Source organism: Schistocerca cancellata, chromosome 12 (genome assembly GCF_023864275.1).
Source record: "Schistocerca cancellata isolate TAMUIC-IGC-003103 chromosome 12, iqSchCanc2.1, whole genome shotgun sequence".
NCBI classification, from domain to species: domain Eukaryota; kingdom Metazoa; phylum Arthropoda; class Insecta; order Orthoptera; family Acrididae; genus Schistocerca; species Schistocerca cancellata.
This window is the reverse complement of record NC_064637.1, coordinates 53,555,343-53,572,221: the sequence shown is the minus strand read 5'-3', so window position 1 is coordinate 53,572,221 and position 16,879 is coordinate 53,555,343. Positions and strand designations below refer to the sequence as shown.

Below are 16,879 nucleotides of genomic sequence, written 5' to 3'. Positions count from 1 at the left end.
GCCACCGGTGCCAACCTTGTGTGAATGCTCTGAAAAGCTAATCATTTGCGTATCACAGCATCTTCGTCCTTTCGGTTAAATTTCGCGTCTGTAGCACGTCATCGTCGTGGTGTAGCAAATTTAATGGCCAGTAGTGTATTTATAAACCGCGCTTTTCATCGGTCAAAGGTTTATCGTAAGCTCACGATTCCCATATGATGGATTTCTTCATGCAAAAAGGCCTTTTCCTCCTTTTTGTTTCTTTTTTTCCGGTCATCAGTCTTCTGGCTGATCTGATGTGGCCCACCACGAGTTCCTCTCTTGTCCTAACCTTCTCATTTCAGAGTAGCAATTGTAACCTACATCCTCAATTACTTGCTGGGTGTATTCCAGTTTGTGTTTCTCTACATTTTTTACGCTCTTCACCTCCTTCTAGTAACATGGAAATTATTCCGTGTTGTCTTATCAAATGTCCTATCACCGTGTCCCTTCTTCGTCTCAGTGGTTGCATCATACTCGTTCTCTCCCCGATTCTGCGGACTATTTTCGCATTCATTGTCTTATCAGTCCATGTAATTTTCAACACTGCTCTGTAGAGCTGCATCTCAAACCCTTCGACTCTCTTCTTATCCGGTTTCCCCACATTCCATGTTTCAACACAACACAATTCTGCGCTCCAGTGGTACATTCTCAGAAATTAAGGCTTACTCTTAGCACCAGTAGACATCTCTCGTCGAAGAGGATGGAACACGCTTTTATGTAGCGCCCTGATGGGTTAACGGAAGCGTCCGATTCCACCCGTCTGCTTTGACCCCATGACGTAAGGGTGTTTTCGTGTGTGACGCCAGTACGGCGCGGAGTTTATGAGTTGGTTGTGTTTGTAGATGTCGTCTCGTTGTGTTTGATGGCGCCGTGTGTTCGTCTCTCTCTCTCTCTCTCTCTCTCTCTCTCTCTGTATGTGTGTGTATCTGTGTGTGTGTGTGTGTGTGTGTGTGCGTGTGTGTGTGTGTGTGAGAGAGAGAGAGAGAGAGAGAGAGAGATGGCCGACCTACTTTGAAGCACCGAAATTTGTTGGTGGTAAGTAATTGTTTTTTTTTTTTTTTGGAACTGTTTTTCTCGAGTTGTAATGTTTTGTGCATTTCTTGTGTATTGAAGGTGTTTTAATTTACGTAGGGATGTTTGATTTTTTACTTCTTGAGGTGTTATGGGGTTGGTTTTGTTTTCCGTAGTTGTAGGTGTTGGATATTTCGTATCAATAGATATGGTTGACCTATATAGGTCAAGGGAAATGACTGATTGCAATTTTCGTAGTTTTATATTTAGGAATTTGTGTTTTGGTATCGTCAGCTGTGGTCAAGGGAAATGTCTCTTTCCAGTTTTCATAGCTTTTGCTGTAGGCATTGCTGTTTTGGTTTCGTCAACTGCGGTTGACGTATATAGATCAAGGGAAAAGTCCGAATCCTGTAGATTTTGTAATTATTGTTTTTTGTTCGTCGTTTTGTGTGTTTTGGCATCTCGGTGTGTTTTTTGACTGTTATATTTAGCTTGTCCCCTCTCTAAAACCCCCAATTTCCAGCAGTTGTCGCGTTAGTTTGATTGTATTTTTCGAAGGAGATGTTATTGTCTTATTTATACATATTTTCGTGGTGCCGTGTGTATATAGTGACATCATAGGCACCATATTGCAAAAGCTTAGAATAGCCATTTCTTCCAAATTGATGACGTTATGGGTCAAAGCAGACGGGTGAAATCGGACGATTCCGTAGCCCCAGAATTTTTCTTCTGCAGATATGGATGTAAACTATTTTTTTTTTTACTTGCAGCGACAGTATGGGCGGATTTTTTCCGTTAGTGTCCATTTATCTGCTTCCATTTTGCTGGCCAGTTGGTATATGTCACTTCAAACACTTTTACACAATCTATATTAATTTAGACCCTGACAGCGAAACTTTGCCAGCATCCAGCACGCGCTTGTACGACCGTTGCTTATAACAAAGATTTTGACAAAAAGTTATGGTATAGACTTACTTTGCACAGAGGTGTAATTTGTCCTTTTTTTGCATGTATTAAAGTCGATATAAGGGCAAATATTTTAATCAGACTGGCATTAACATGAGAGCACAAAATAATATAAATAAATGAAGTACCACAATAACAACTTCAAGTGATCTGGTGTCTTATCTCTATTAATTCTATTCTATTTCATCTATATCTATTTGTACATTAACGTATGAAACAATCAGTTTATAGCAAATATTTTAATCAAGATAGCACTTAACATGAATGCCCAGGAGTCAATAATACACAGATATTGTATCTGCAATGAGATACAGCTGTTTGTATGACCGTAAGCATTATATTTAAATTTAATTTTAAATAATAACAAAAATTAAAATGAACTGTTGACTTATTTCTGTTATTACGTTAATATGATCTGGAATATCAGTAAGAGTAGATTCTGTTTATTTTAGCTAAAGGTAATATGTATAAAAGTTATATTGTTCGTAATGGACGAAAGCTGTTTGTATGACGACGCACTTTATATTTAAAAAACCAGTAACAATATAATATTAAGCAATATAAGTCTACTTACATTATGCACTTCTATAGCAATGACATGCTTGTCAATTAATACGACAGGATCTGAAATATGTCCGATATTATAATACACAGTTTGTCATGCATGTTACTGTTGTCAAATATTAGTCTGTGACAGTTCTTGATAATAGTTGCAACTGTCATATAGAGCAGACAGGTCAGGCAGTGTGAAACGTCCCCTTAGAACAATTATACATGACTGTGTTTAAACTGACACACAATATTTTTTAGCGCAACGCCATCTGACTTTCAATAATCCCTACAAAAGAATGGTCCTGACTAACATTAAACTATACCTTTCACAAATCACTTACCTCACAAAAATCTTCGTTACTCAAGCTACTGCAATACAGCGAACGCCACTACTGCCAGCTAAATAAAACATTCAAACTACTGAAGGCACTAACTACTGATAGGCATAGTTAGCAAATGAAAGATATTAATAGAGAACAAACAATGTATTTACCTTAATAGTGTTGAAAAATCATAACATACATAGCAGTTCATGACATCCAGTCTTACAAATTTCAAAACTCCGCCATTTCTCTCCCCACATCCACCACTGCTGGCGGCTCACCTCCAACTGCGCAACGCTACGCGCTGTTCACATCCAGCTGCCCAACGCTACAATGGCAGACAACAATGCAAACTATCCACAGACTGCACACAGCACAGCCAGTGATTTTCATACAGAGCGCTACGTAACGTTGCAATAAGAAAACATAAAACGGCAAATGAAGCAACGTAGTAAGAGCAGATATCAGATCACATTAGAAAAGAGCAAGCAAGTAGACAAAGGTAGGTTTATAACTTTACCATACCAGTATCGCATTTCTGACTAAGTTTTTCAAGAAACTAGACTGCAAATCGGCTTCAGGACAGAGAACAATGCAACATCACGTCGTATAAACGATATCGATAAGATATCACACAACACATCAGTAGTGTATAAAGTAACATGTAATGATTGTGATAAATGAGAGAACAAAACAAGATTTAGAGGACATACTAATGTTAATTACGTAAATCCCTCAGCATTGAGTGATCATTTAAGGGAATACAAGCTCTCAGCTAGTGACATTAACAAAAACATCGTCATTCTCCAAAAAATCAGAAAAAAGCCAGATTATTAAATATTTTAGAAGAAACTGAAATATACACCCGTACAACAAAACAACCAGACAATATATTTAATGAAAAAACAGTTACAGTATAACATGTACATACAGAATTTCAATAGTGTTTTAACGAACAATTTTGGCTTGAGCTCTATCTCCTGCACGTCACAACTATGTAATTTGGCGTGATATGTTGGATGACTCTGCAATCTTTTTCCTTCTTTACTTTCTGTCTTCTCAAGCAAATTGCCAAAATCTGTAATTTACATAATTAGGCCTATACGAATGCATGTCACTGACATATATATAAATATGTTCTTAGACATAACAAAAGAGAGGCAATGTACCCTACTTGGCCTGTCGGTTACACGTCTGCTCTGTATGACACTTACGTCAAACATTATCAAGAATTGTCAATGCCTAAAATTTACAACAGTAACGTACTTGACAAACTGTGTACAATGCTGTAGGACACATTTCAGACCCTGTCGTATTAACTAACAAGCAAGTCATTGCTATAGAAGTAGACTTACATTACTGCTACATATGTACAATTATCATTTTGTAGAAATCTATACACACATAGTTGATTCTTCCTCTGTATCGTATGTCGCTGACGATGGGTTATAAATCCGAAAACACATTCTAGTGCAGGTCATGGTGTATAGGAGAAGTCTTTTAATAAATACTTAATTATGTATTTGTCTATTCATCGGGATGAATTCTATAAACAGTTGCCTTTCATATAGTTCGTAAATTATTTTCTCTTTGACTTGATACAGTACTCCTTCCTTAGGAATCTTATATACCCGTGTCATCTGCTGCAACATTCTGTAGCGGCAATAGTATCCTCTTCCCGTATGTGGCGCATGTCGTCCTTGTTTCAGTTCCATACAAGGCTACACCATAGACAAACATATTCATAAAAGCTTTATAAGACTTACTTCTACATCTGCATGACTATTCTACAAAAACGGTTCAAATGGCTCTGAGCAGTATGCGACTTAACTTCAGAGGTCATCAGTCGCCTAGAACTTAGAAATACTTAAACCTTACTAACCTAAGGACATCACACACATCCATGCCCGAGGCAGGATTCGAACCTGCGACCGTAGCGGTAGCGAGGTTCCAGACTGTAGCGCCTAGAACCGCACGGCCACTCCGGCCTGCGACTATTCCACATTTCTCGCAGAGGCTTCAACGAATCATCTTTAGATTATATCTCTACCGTTTCACTCTGGAAGGGTGCACAAGAAAAATAAACATGCTTACATTTATGTTCGAAAAATGTTTGTGAAATCTTACGGGACTTAACTGCTAAGGTCATCAGTCCATAAACTTACACACTACTTAACCTAAATTATCCTAAGGACAAACACACACACCCATGCCCAAAGAAGGACTCGAACCTCCGCCGGGACCAGCCGCACAGTCCGTGACTGCAGCGCCTTAGACCGCTCGGCTAATCCCGCGCGGCGCTTACATTTATATCAGAAATTAAAATATACTGTGAACTCGAATAACAGTGACAAAATTCCAGAGGATTTTCAAGGACGCTCCCGAAAATTAGAGAATCTAACTGCCTTGTATAAAACGGCTTGAGACAGCTGACAACTTTATGAATGAGGTTACGAGGTAAATATGTGACCTTAAGCATACAAGCGAGATATAGTTTAGGAACGATCTTAAGTTATGGTGAACGACTTTCCAAAGTCGGTAAGTGCTCTCATTCTAAAATACCGGAGGAAATAGTCACTGGTGTGTTGTAAGGTACGATATCTCAAGATAAAGACAAAGTTCGAAATAGTGATACTTGTCTTCCCCTTTTAAACTTTTAACATACAACTGAAGCTCTCGACGAGTATATAAGACAGCACTTAAATTATTAAATTTGGTTAATAATTATATTAAATGTGAACTGGTAGATAAGCTATTGGCAACAGAGGTCGTCCGCTATTTTTTCCCAGAAATAATTTATTGATGGAACTGCACAACTTTTCACCCTATTACAGTCATATTCACATCAAGCAACATTTGGCACATCATAAAAATTCCATGTTTTCCATGATAATTCGCTTTTCTTTTACAGGCTTGACCTATAATATCCTCACTACCGACAGTTAATCCTCATCTTCTTCTTGTTCTATTTTTGTCGTGGCTACTACTTTTGACATGGTTTCAAAATTTATCGTGTATTTGACACATAGCGTCAGTTTACAGCGATTGTTTTCAATCTAAACTCGTAATAAAAAATCGTAGTATGTTGTTGCAGGGTGATATGTTATAGAGGGGGTAAGCTGTATAAGTGCAGAAATTTCTATTGTTGCGAGTGGGCACTGTGCTGACAACATTACAACAAAATTTACTTCATTTGCTGGCTAATACACTGAAGAGCCAAAGAAACTGGTACACATGCCTAGTACCGTTTAGGGTCTACGCAAGCACGCAGAAGTGCCACAACATGACGTGGCATGGACTCGACTAATGTCTGAAGTTCTGCTGGAAGGATCTGACATCATCAAACCTGCATATGCGAAAACGGGCAGTCAGTACTGACAGGCATAGTCCACCATTCACGGCATAGTTATGACCATGTAGAAAACATCAGATAGTAAAAGATGGTCCAAATGGCTTTGAGCACTATGGGACTTAACATCCTAGGTCATCAGTCCCCTAGATTACTTAAACCTAACTAAGCTAAGGACATGATACACATCCACGCCCGAGGCAGGATTCGAATCTGCGACCGTAATGGTCGGGCAGTTCCAGACTGAAGCGCCTAGAATAAAAAAAAATGTTTCAAATGTCTCTGAGCACTACGGGACTTAACTTCTGACGTCATGAGGCCCCTAGAACTTAGAACTACTTAAACCTAGCTAACCTAAGGACATCACACACATCCATGCCCGAGGCAAGATTCGAACCTGCGACCTTAGCGGTAGCGCGGTTCCAGACTGTAGCGCCTAGAACCGCTCGGGCACGCCGCCCGACACCTAGAACCGCTCGGCCACAGTGGCCGGCGCTTGGCCATCACCAGACCACGTGGTGACGTTACAAAAAAGAAGAACACTGTTGATAGTTATGGCTGTGCCCTCTTTTAATGTTGGTGGTTTCTGGGTGGTATGATAGATGGGTGGCCGGTATTCTCTCATTACTACAGAAAATACACTTGTGATTAAAATATACTTTATTGCGAGAACCAATTGAGTACTTAACTCCAATGATGTCAGATCTGTAATTTTGCAGCTAAGAGCAAACAATAACATGTACCAATTCATGACTGTTGTCCGTGTCCATATTACAACTATGTACAATGATTAGCAATTCCTCACAGCTACCTAAAATACGAGGCGACGGCTATCAGTGAGGAAGACTGGAGCACAGTATGACGTGCTGAGGTGCAATGCGATCCGAGTCCCATCGACATATTGAGGTACTGAGACTGAGAGACTAAGAGATTGAGACAGCTCGGTCGTCGTCGGCGGCCTGTATGCAGACCGCCCAGGTGACGTTATTGGGGAATAGCCTCGAGGCGTGCCTTGGTCTTCTCTTGTGACAGGAGCGCTTAGTTCAGCGCCTGCTGTACAATGTTTACTAGTGCCGGCGAAGGCGTACGCCAGCACAGTGGTCAAGAATAACACATCATGCTGTCAATGCTTTCTGGGCAGTTTTGCATATACAGTACTATCGACCCAATTACGCGTTGATTCACGCTGAACTAACCAAACCTCCCTCACAGCCAGGTGCAGTAATACCGGCGTGTTATCCAGGACAGAATACAAAATCAGTCGCATCCCATTCGCTGCCACTCTCTCCCTTACATGTTCTTCGGCTTATATACGTGCAATCTCGTTTCTGCCCAAGGTGTACACAACAATTTTCCTCTTCATATTTTATAACTGAAAGTTCAGGAATAAATATCTTCATCTGTGAAAGTATCTGGATTCACAGGAGAAATACCTATTTCTCTGAACTCTAGAAAGATCATTTCCTAGAGTGGCTGCTTTGGACTATACAGTGTTAAACAATCCACTCACACTTCGTCTTCAGGCCACGAGTGGCCTACCGGGACCATCCGACCGCCGTGTCATCCTCAGTGGAGGATGCGGATAGGAGGGGCGTTGGGTCAGAACACTGCTCTCACGGTCGTTATGGTGGTATTCGTGACCGAAGCCGCTACTATTCGGTCGAGTAGCTCCTCAATTGGCATCACGTGGCTGAGTGCACCCCGAAAAATGGCAACAGCGCTTGGTGGCCTTGATGGTCACCCATCCAAGTGCCGACCACGCCCGACAGCGCTTCACCTCGGCGATCTCACGGGAACCGGTGTATCCACTGCGGCAAGGCCGTTGCCGTTAAACAATCCAGCAACAGCATATGGACCAATTTTCTAATCAGGTGGCTTCGGTTTTGATATCTGATTCACGTTGAAAGGCAGATTTCAGTGGGGAATACGGTAAGACACTGGGGCAATCCACACGAGAAAAGATGCTCAGAGGAAATAGCGAAAACATGTCTCGGTAGTCGTTTGCCAGCGGTCTGTGGGCTGTTGACAACAAGCACTTTGGGGCCGTGTGAAACATTTGCCAGATCTGCCCGTCCGCGACACTGGCAGCCATTTACGGCGACAGGCCTTTTTTCCCAGGTTGGTTCGACAGCGGATGCCTCATTGTTGATACAGGTCTGGCTTTGGCTCGGAAGACGGGCGCTGGGGAGTGGCGACGAATTTTTAAAGCCGTCCTACGCGCCGTCTAACATCTGCCCTCGCTGGAAAACGATCATCCAGCAGCGTGTGTGTGTGTGTGTGTGTGTGTGTGTGTGTGTGTGTAAGAGAGAGAGAGAGTGAGAGAGAGAGAAAGTAGGCGTAGCGACATCGCGTGCGGCGCTAATAATTGCGTCAGCAGCGACGGCCGCCGCGCCCTCATTAATAACGCTGCCTGAGGATGGGTGGGCCCATACATCAGCGTCGAAACGTCAGCCGCGCTCATCCGGAGAGTTGGCGGCTGCCCGGCCTGTTCTGCAGCGTCCTGAGTAATTGAACGCGAAGGCCACCGCCCGCGTGTTGATCGTGAGTATCCACGAAACCGCGTTTCCGCGGGACCAGTGGAGTGCGTACTATTCCTTTCGGTAAGGAGGCTGATACGACATTACATACCTATACTTGTGACACCTGCAAAAAAAGGAGTAAACTTGCAATTTCCGACAATGCGCGTGAAAGGTCTACATCTACATCTACATCGATACTCCGCAAGCCACCTGACGGTGTGTGGCGGAGGGTACCTTGAGTACCTCTATCGGTTCTCCCTTCTATTGCAGTCTCGTATTGTTCGTGGAAAGAAAGATTGTCGATATGCCTCTGTGTGGGCTCTAATCTGTCTGATTTTATCCTCATGGTCTCTTCGAGAGATATACGTAGGAGGGAGCAATATACTGCTTGACTCCTCGGTGAAGCTATGTTCTCGAAACTTCAACAAAAGCCCGTACCGAGCTGCTGAGCGTCTCTCCTGCAGAGTCTTCCACTGGAGTTTATCTATCATCTCCGTAACGCTTTCGCGATTACTAAATGATCCTGTAACGAAGCGCGCTGCTCTCCGTAGGATCTTCTCTATCTCTTCTATCAACCCTATGTGGCACGGATCCCACACTGCTGAGCAGTATTCGAGCAGTGGTCGAACAAGTGTACTGTAACCTACTTTCTTTGTTTTCGAATTGCATTTCCTTAGGATTCTTCCAATGAATCTCAGTCTGGCATCTGCTTTACCGACGATCAACTTTATATGATCATTCCATATTAAGTCACCCCTAATGCCTACACCACAGATAATTTATGGAATTAACTGTTTCCAGTTGCTGACCTGGCATATTGTAGCTAAATGATAAAGGATCTTTCTTTCTATGCTTTCGCAGCACGTTACACTCGTCTACATTGAGATTAAATTTCCATTCCCTGCACCATGTGTCAATTCGTTGCAGATCCTGCTGCATGCCAGTACAATTTTCCATTGTTACAACCTCTCGATAAACTACAGCATCATCCGCAAAAAGCCTCAGTGAACTTCCGATGTTATCCAGAAGGTCATTTACGTATACTGTGAACAGCAGCGGTCCTAAGACACTCCCCTGCGGCACACCGGAAATCATTCTTACTTCGAAAGACTTCTCTCCATTGTGAATGACTTGCTGCGTTCTGGTCACATACATATTCCAGAAATATAGGAGTAGTTACCGCTGGGGGGGGGGGGGGGTAAAATGAAGTTTTATGGCGGGTAAAAACTAAACGATTCGGTTGTTTTTCAGTGAAGAAACTGAATTATCTTCAAAAGATAATTGCTATTATCGTAATATTGTCAGACTCCAGTACGAAGTAGTGATGGAGGAAATTCCCAATATGATTCCTGCAAGGTTGTCCTTAAATCCGCAAGAGTATGAAGCAGAGGAGATCTGTTCTGAACAGCGCATTGCAAGGCATCCAAGATATGCTGAGTAATGTTTATGTGTGGGGAGTCTGCTGACCAGAGGAACTGTTTAAACTCATGAGTGTCTTACTGGAGCCACTCTGTAGAAAATATGGACGTGGGAGGTGTCGCATTGTCCTGCTGGAATTGCCCGAGTCCGTCGGAATGCACATTGGATGCGAATGGCTTCAGGTATAAGACAATACGCTTATGTACGTGTCACCTGTCAGACGTATCAGACGGCCGCGGTGACCGATCGGTTCTAGGCGCTTCAATCCGGAACCGCGCTGCTGCTGCGGTTGCAGGTTCGAATCCTGCCTCGGGCATGGGTGTGTGTGGCTTAGGTTAGTTAGGTTTACGTAGTGCTAAGTCTAGGGGACTGATGACCCCAGATGTTATGTCCCACAGCGCTTAGAGCCATTTGAACCATTTTTGGTCCCATATCACTCCAACTGCACACGCCCCACACCATTAGAGCCTCCACCAACTTGAAAAGTCCCCAGCTGACACGCAGGGTCCATGGATTCATGAATTTTTGGCAATATCCGTACAGGTCCATTCGCATGATACAATTTGAAACGAGACTCGTCCGACCAGGCAACATGTTGTCAGTCATCAACAGTCCAATGTCGGTGTTGACAGGCCCAGGTGAGCCCTTTGGATTTCGGCTCCGAAAGCCCTTATGGTGATGCTTCGTTGAATGGTTCGCACGCTGACACGTGTTCATGGCCCAGCAGTCTGCAGAAGGGTTGCACTTCTGTCACGTTGAAAGATTCTCTTCAGTGGTCGTTGGTCCAGCTGTTGCAAAATCCACCAGCTTGAACAGTTACCTCCGGCCGAAGTGGCCGTGCGATTCTAGGCGCTGCAGTCTGGAACCGCGAGACCGCTACGGTCACAGGTTCGAATCCTGCCTCGGGCATGGATGTGTGTGATGTCCTTAGGTTAGTTAGGTTTAACTAGTTCCAAGTTCTAGGGGACTAATGACCTCAGAAGTTGAGTCCCATAGTGCTCAGAGCCATTTTTTGAACAGTCACCTGCTGACATGCAGGGTCCATGGATTCATGAGGTTGTGACCATATCCGTACAGGTCCATTCACTCGATACAATTTGAAACGAGACTCGTCCGACCAGGCAACATGTTTCCAGTCATCAACAGTCCAATGTCGTTGTTGACAGGCCCAGGCGAGGTCTTCGGTCTACGGCTCCGAAAGCCCTTATGGTGATGGTTCGTTGAACGGTTCGCACGCTGACACCTGTTGATGATCCAGCATTGAAATGTGCAGCAGATAGGGGAAGGATTGCACTTCTGTCATGCTGAACGTTTTTCAGTTCTCGCTGGTCCAGTTCTTGCAAGATCTTTTTCCAGTCCCAGAGATGCCGAAGATTTGATGTTTGACCGGATTTTTCACATTCACACTGCAGTCGTGAAATGGTCGTACGGATAAAATCCCCAGTTAACCTTGGAGATGGTGTGTCCCATCGCTCGTGCGCTCATTATAACACCACGTTCAAACTCACTTAAGTCTTGATAACCTGCCACTGTAGCAGCAGTAACCGATCTAACAACAGAGCCAGACACTTGTTGTCTTATACAGGCGTTGCCGATCGCATCGCCGTATTCTGGCTGTTTACGTACCTCTGTATTTGAAGCCGCATGCCTATACCAGTTTCATTGGCGCTGCACTGTACCAGATGTAGAAATACGGAACCGCATTTTCCCTATGGTTGGTGCTAGCCGTCAGTGTGTGGCCCGCGAGACCTTGTCTGCAGCGTAGTCTGGTTCCTGTTACGGCTGATGACGAATGTGAACACACAGTAACGGAATTTCCGGATCAAATGACTCTGAGCACTACGGGACTTACCATCTGAGGTCATCAGTCCCCTAGACTTAGAACTGCTTAAACCTAACTAACCTGAGGACAGCACACAAATCCATGTCCGTGGCAAGATTCGAACCTGCGACCGTAGCAGCAGCGCGGTTCCAGACTGAAGCGCTTAGAACCGCTCGGCCACAACGGCCGTCTGATGTGGGACCCCTGATACGTCTGACAGATGACACGTACATAAGTGTATTGTCTTATACCTGCAGCCATTCGTATTCATTCCGCATTCCGACGCAGTCGGGCAATTCCAGCAGGACAATGCGACACCTTCCACGTCCATATTTTCTACAGAGTGGCTCCAGTAAGACTCTCATGAGTTTAAACAATGCTTGTCGAAGCTTTTGGCGAACATGCTCTCTGGAAAAAAAAAAAACAATGTTTCCAGTCGTCCAAAAAATTCGAAAGTGGTGATTTTGACATGAGAAACGACGAGCGTGGGCAAGCACCGAAAAGTTTCGAAGACAACGAATTGAATTGCAGGCCTTATTGGATGGAGATGATAAACTCAACAGGAACTCGCGGAACAATTGCATGTGACTCAGAAAGCCGTTTGTCTTTGATTGAAAGCTATGGGAAAGTTGCAGAAAGTGGGAAAATGGGTTCCGTACGAGCTGCATGAAAGACAGCACGCAACTCGAAAGACCGCTTCTGAAATTGTGCTCGCTAGATACAAAAGAAAGTAGTTTCTCCATCGAATAGTGACAGGTGATGAAAAATGGATATATTCTGAGAATCCTAAGCGTCAGAAGACATGGGGGAATGCAGGCATAGCATCGATATCCACTGAAAGACCAAATCGCCTTGGAAAGAACACAATTATCTGTGTTTGGTGGGTTCAAAATGGCTCTGAGCACTATGGGACTCAACTTCTCAGGTCATTAGTCCCCTAGAACTTAGAACTAGTTAAACCTAACTAACCTAAGGACATCACACACATCCATGCCCGAGGCAGGATTCGAACCTGTGACCGTAGCGGTCTCGCGGTTCCAGACTGCAGCGCCTAGAACCGCACGGCCACTTCGGCCGGCTTGTTTGGTGGGATCAGAATGAGCTGCTAAAACGTGGTGATACCGTTAAAACTGATCACTGCCAACAGCAAATTATAAAAAAAAAAAAAAAAATGTTCAAATGTGTGTCAAATCTTATGGGACTTAACTGCTAAGGTCATCAGTCCCTAAGCTTACACGCTACTTAACCTAAATTATCCTAAGGACAAACACACACACCCATGCCCGAGGGAGGACTCGAACCTCCGCCGGGACCACCCGCACAGTCCATGACTGCAGCGCCCCAGACCGCTCGGCTAATCCCGCACGGCTAGCAAATGATCGATTTAAATCGAGCATTATGTGAAAGAAGACCGTAATATGGAAAAAGGCAACGACAAGTCCTATTGCTCCATTGTAACGCCCCATCACACACAGCAAAACGGTTCAGGGAAACGGTGGAGGTGTTCAGTTGGGAAATACTAGGGCATGCGGCTTGTTCTTCAGACTTGGCTCCGTCCGATTATCATCTATTTGCATTTTGCATCACTGAGACACCCTCTCCATGAAAATCGTTTTAGTTTGCATGAAAATGTACAAAACTGGCTCGCTGAATGGCTCGCTGAATGGTTCGCTTCAAAAGAGAAACGGTTTTTTAGGCGTGGCATTCATAGCCTGCTGGAGAAAAATTGGAAACTTGTGGTAAGGACCATGGGACCAAACTGCTGAGGTCATCGGTCGCTATGCTTACGCACTACTTAATTTAATTTAAAGTAACCTACGCTATGGACAACACACCCAACTGTGCCCGACGGAGGACTCGAACCTCCGACGGGGGGAGCCGTGACAAGGCGCCTCAGGCCGCATGGCTACTCCTTCTGGCCCTGCCGGAGAGATGAAAGAAATGTGTAAATAGTAGTGGAGATTATTTTGAATAAAATATTGGTCATAAGTTTCAAACAATAGATGTGTGATTCATCATCATCACCATCATTTAAAACTGATTATGCCTTTCAGCGTTCAGTCTGGAGCATAGTCCCCCTTATAAAATTCCTCCATGATCCCCTATTCAGTGCTAACATTGGTGCCTCTTCTGATGTTAAGCCTATTACTTCAAAATCATTCTTAACCGAATCCAAGTACCTTCTCCTTAGTCTGCCCTGACTCCTCCTACCCTCTACTGCTGAACCCATGAGTCTCTTGGGTAACCTTGCTTCTCCCATGCGTGTAACATGACCCCACCGTCTAAGCCTGTTCAACCTGACTGCTACATCTATAGAGTTCATTCCCAGTTTTTCTTTGATTTCCTTATTGTGGACACCTCCTGCCATTCTTCCCATCTGCTAGTACCTGCAATCATCCTAGCTGCTTTCATATCCATAACCTCAGCGTTATTGATAAGGTAACCTGAATCCACACAGCTTTTGCTCCCATACAACAAAGTTGGTCGAAAGGTAACCTGAATCCAAACAACTTTTGCTCCCATACAACAAAGTTGGTCGAAAGATGTGTAATTATTGCAACCAAATTCCGGTTTCATACTTCTGCACTTGGTAAATACACTCCTCGAAATTGAAATAAGAACACCGTGAATTCATTGTCCCAGGAAGGGGAAACATTATTGACACATTCCTGGGGTCAGATACATCACATGATCACACTGACAGAACCACAGGCACATAGACACAGGCAACAGAGCATGCACAATGTCGGCACTAGTACAGTGTATATCCACCTTTCGCAGCAATGCAGGCTGCTATTCTCCCATGGAGATGATCGTAGAGATGCTGGATGTAGTCCTGTGGAACGGCTTGCCATGCCATTTCCACCTGGCGCCTCAGTTGGACCAGCGTTCGTGCTGGACGTGCAGACCGCGTGAGACGACGCTTCATCCAGTCCCAAACATGCTCAATGGGGGACAGATCCGGAGATCTTGCTGGCCAGGGTAGTTGACTTACAACTTCTAGAACACGTTGGGTGGCACGGGATACATGCGGACGTGCATTGTCCTGTTGGAACAACAAGTTCCCTTGCCGGTCTAGGAATGGTAGAACGATGGGTTCGATGACGGTTTGGATGTACCGTGCACTATTCAATGTCCCCTCGACGATCACCAGTGGTGTACGGCCAGTGTAGGAGATCGCTCCCCACACCATGATGCCGGGTGTTGGCCCTGTGTGCCTCGGTCGTATGCAGTCCTGATTGTGGCGTCACCTGCACGGCGCCAAACACGCATACGACCATCATTGGCACCAAGGCAGAAGCGACTCTCATCGCTGAAGACGACACGTCTCCATTCGTCCCTCCATTCACGCCTGTCGCGACACCACTGGAGGCGGGCTGCACGATGTTGGGGCGTGAGCGGAAGACGGCCTAACGGTGTGCGGGACCGTAGCGCAGCTTCATGGAGACGGTTGCGAATGGTCCTCGCCGATACCCCAGGAGCAACAGTGTCCCTAATTTTCTGGGAAGTGGCGGTGCGGTCCCCTACGGCACTGCGTAGGATCCTACGGTCTTGGCGTGCATCCGTGCGTCGCTGCGGTCCGGTCCCAGGTCGACGGGCACGTGCACCTTCCGCCGACCACTGGCGACAACATCGATGTACTGTGGAGACCTCACGCCCCACGTGTTGAGCAATTCGGCGGTACGTCCACCCGGCCTCCCGCATGCCCACTATACGCCCTCGCTCAAAGTCCGTCAACTGCACATACGGTTCACGTCCACGCTGTCGCGGCATGCTACCAGTGTTAAAGACTGCGATGGAGCTCCGTATGCCACGGCAAACTGGCTGACACTGACGGCGGCGGTGCACAAATGCTGCGCAGCTAGCGCCATTCGACGGCCAACACCGCGGTTGCTGGTGTGTCCGCTGTGCCGTGCGTGTGATCATTGCTTGTACAGCCCTCTCGCAGTGTCCGGAGCAAGTATGGTGGGTCTGACACACCGGTGTCAATGTGTTCTTTTTTCCATTTCCAGGAGTGTAGTACTGGGGAGAGAGGGCAGCCTTGCCCCACTCCCTTTTCCATTGAGCTTCTCTCATTCATCTCATTCCTAAACTGTACTCGTATTTTCTGTTGTAACCGCGGTGTTTGTACGTGTGTGTTTGTGTGTCTCCAGGAAGCTGACCGTACAGCTGCAGGGGGGCACGCTGGTGGACTGGATCGCCAACGGGGTCATCAACCTCTTCACGTGGCTCTTCCAGGACGTGCTGCTGGGGGTGGTGGAGGACAGGGTGCGCCCCGTGCTGGCGCAGCGGCTGGCCCAGCTCACCGTGCAGGACGTGCTGGAGGCGGCGGGGGTGGCGCAGGGGCTCTGAGGCTCTCACCTCCTGAGGACGAGACAGCTGCAGAGAAACCTCTCTGAGGTTCACTCACCACCAGCAGGTTGTAGCGTTCTCTGACGTCTGTCTAAGAATACTGCGATTCGCTGCACTGGGCAAAAAAAAAAAAAAAAAAAGCACAATACATTTTTAGTAATTTAATTTGTGTCAGGAGCGCTTGATGTATCCATAGAAATTATTTTTGTATTATGGCATAACTCGGTGAAAATTATCATTATTAATTATGCATGTACAAATTAACTAATAAACTGCAACAATAACATGAAATAAATGTGCTTAGCATAAATCGAAAATTAATTAATGTTGGTCTGTGACAATTATTAAATTGTCAGCTGCTGAGTTAACATTGTCCATTTATTGTTTTCAAATGAACACACCGCTATTTGATTGTATTGTTGTTTATTTATTTACGAACCAGGTTACGGACTTTTATGCCTTTATCAATTGTCAGAGTTTGTGTTATTAACTTATATTGCGTAACATCAAGCAAAAAATCGGCTATAAATTAAGAAAATGCTGA

At 44.9% G+C, this 16,879-nt stretch overlaps 1 protein-coding gene across 1 annotated transcript in view; it reads left to right on the top strand.

Annotated features, from left to right (window-relative positions):
- The window catches only part of LOC126109700 (uncharacterized), a 94,076-nt gene extending 77,613 nt beyond the window's left edge, over positions 1 to 16,463 (top strand). Inside the window, exon 5 of the mRNA XM_049914752.1 lies at positions 16,137 to 16,463. Coding sequence (XP_049770709.1) covers positions 16,137 to 16,335 — 199 coding nt within the window. The 3' untranslated portion in view covers positions 16,336 to 16,463. The remainder of the gene's footprint in view (positions 1 to 16,136) is intronic.
- Positions 16,464 to 16,879: the final 416 nt, after the last annotated feature.